We start from the raw sequence: 2,519 nt of genomic DNA on the forward strand, positions 1-2,519 counted from the left end.
CGGGTCCGGGCTGGGGATTCGAACCCGCCACCTTAGGTGTACGTGGCTGGCGCCTTAGCCGGTTGAGCTATAGGCACCGAGCCAATTATTCTGATCCTTAAGTCATAGATTTATGAACACCTCTCCTACGCCCATTCCCCAGGATGTGAGTTACACAGGCCATATTTTCATGTCATAGTACTGTTGCCATGATGTGTTTAAGACACCTGTGATTCTGAGTTAGCCTTTTGGTTCCAGAAATAAAAGGTTCCAAGTCAAAATAAAGAAACCTAAGAGTTTGTTCATTGCTCAGAAAGCGGCAGTTTTATTAGAGAAAAGCCCATTTTGCCCTGAATGCAAACAGCTGTCCTGAGCAGTATGGCCTTATTTTCCGAGATAGACACGTATATATGTTCATAAAATGATGTAATTTGGCACAGTTGCCTAAACTGATAGGAAAAATTGAATGCAGAGTAAGAGAAAATGTGAAATAAAGCCTTAATGTTTCTGAAGCTAAAGGTTTTGGAGTTAGAAGAAGAATAAGTAATAAAAGACTTTAAAAAAAACTACAAATGGTGGTGCCTGTGGCTCAGTGAGTAGGGTGCCGGCCCTCACTGAGGGTGGTGGGTTCAAACCTGGCCCTGGCCAAACTGCAGCAACAACAACAAAAAGTAGATAAATAAAAGTCTTAAAAAACCAAACAAAACAAAAAAGAAGGATAGGTAGTATAATTGAATCTAGTTCTTAAATAATCAACAATAAATAAATAAACTGGAAGCCTCATCACCTAATTCCACCACAGCTGTTCTCTGTGTCTCAGATTAGTCTTATTCCAGTAAGACATTGCTGATAACCAGCCAGCCATCCTTTCTGTATCTTTATCTGTTTTCTAGGATGAAAAGTACAGAGCTCAGCTTAGTATAGTAATTCTTCTTTTTGGAGACAAAGCCTCAAGCTGTCACCCTGGGTAGAGTGCTATGGCGTCACAGCTCACAGCAACCTCAAACTCTTGGACTTAAGCGATTCACTTTGTCTCAGCCTCCCAAGTAGCTGGGACTGCAGGTGCCCGCCACAATGCCTGGCTGTTTTTTGGTTGTTGTTGTCATTGTTATTTGGCAGGTCCGGGCTGGATTTGAACCTGCCAGCTCTGGTGTATGTGGCTGGCGCCTTAGCCACTTGGGCTACAGGTGCCGAGCCTATAGTAATTCTTAACACCTGCCTTTATTCACAGTTTGTGGCTGAGGACCTCTCCCAGGACTGCTTCTGGACAAAGGTGAAGGAGGACCGTTTTGAGAACAATGAACTTTTCGCCAAACTTACCCATACCTTCTCTGCCCAGACCAAGAGTGAGTAATTTTCTTATTTAACGTAAAGGTCCTGTGTAGGGCAATGGGGGTTGGGGGTGGCGGTGTCTAACCTCTGGGCCACACACAGTTTTGGGGAGGACTTTTTTTGCTTATCTGTGGCGTCAGATACCATGAAAATATGCACAAACCTTCTTTTTAACTTTAGTTACTATTTGTGTATTTAACGTGTGCCCCAAGACAACTCTTACTCTTCCAATGTGTGGCAGAAAAAAAAGGGTTGGATATCGTAAGTAGGTTTCCCATTCCCTTCTCTTCCTTAGGTGAGTGTAGAAAGAGAATGTTAGGTGGAGAATGTTTTTGTGTTAGGGAATTATTAGATTTGGGAGAGAACTGTTCTATGTCAGTATTTTTTGGTCAGTATAACTTGTGGGGATATGAGAAAGGTGACATGACGGAAGCTCGCCTTATCATCATTTCAACGATACTCGTGGACAGATTCTGGCACTGCTTTAAGGTGCCATCTCCAGACTTGAGTACTTCATTAATAAGGGTTGGGTAGAGTCTTTAACAGGTTGGGTGGCTGAGTGACTGTTGACAATAACAAAGAACCGAATGTGATTTCTTGTTTTTCTCCATTTCTTCCCAATATCTGATGCTTTCTCCCTCCTCGCCCTTTGTTCCTGTAGCTTCTAAAGGTAAGAATACAACAAAACCTTCTAGTTTGATCTCTTGGATATTAGAGAAAAAGATGAAACAATTAAAAGGAATTTCTGTTTAGAAAACTGAGACCAATGAATGAGGGTTGATTTATCTTGTGCAAGTTTTTTTTTTTTGGACAGAGCCTCAAGCTGTCGCCCTGGGTAGAGTGCCATGGCATCACAGCTCCCAGCAGCCTCCAACTCCTGGGCTCAAGCGAGTCTCCTGCCTCTGCCTCCCAAGTAGCTGGGACCACAGGCACCTGCCACAACGCCTGGCTATTTTTTGGTTACAGCCATCATTGTTGTTTGGCGGGCCCAGGCTGGATTCAAACCCTCCACCTTAGGTATATGTGGCTGGCGCCTTAGCCACTTGAGCCACAGGCACCGAGCCTGCAAGTTTTTTTTTTTTGGAGTTCAAAAGGACAAGTAGTTATGATGTTAATTAATGAGGAAGAAAGTTATTTAAATAAAAGCTACTATATACCTTTCTTTTTTTTTTTTTGGAAGATGAAGGGCAACTTAAGTACCATCACTA

The 2,519-nt window shown here is 42.8% G+C and overlaps 1 protein-coding gene across 1 annotated transcript in view; it reads left to right on the plus strand.

The window, feature by feature from the left end:
- The window catches only part of DIAPH1 (diaphanous related formin 1), a 120,007-nt gene that overhangs the window by 58,640 nt on the left and 58,848 nt on the right, over positions 1-2,519 (plus strand). Inside the window, exons 17-18 of the mRNA XM_012806933.2 lie at positions 1,167-1,325; positions 1,973-1,981. Of these exons, the coding sequence (XP_012662387.1) occupies positions 1,167-1,325; positions 1,973-1,981 (168 nt within the window). The remainder of the gene's footprint in view (positions 1-1,166; positions 1,326-1,972; positions 1,982-2,519) is intronic.

Source organism: Otolemur garnettii, unplaced genomic scaffold, assembly GCF_000181295.1.
Source record: "Otolemur garnettii isolate 467f Iridium unplaced genomic scaffold, OtoGar3 scaffold00003, whole genome shotgun sequence".
NCBI lineage: Eukaryota > Metazoa > Chordata > Mammalia > Primates > Galagidae > Otolemur > Otolemur garnettii.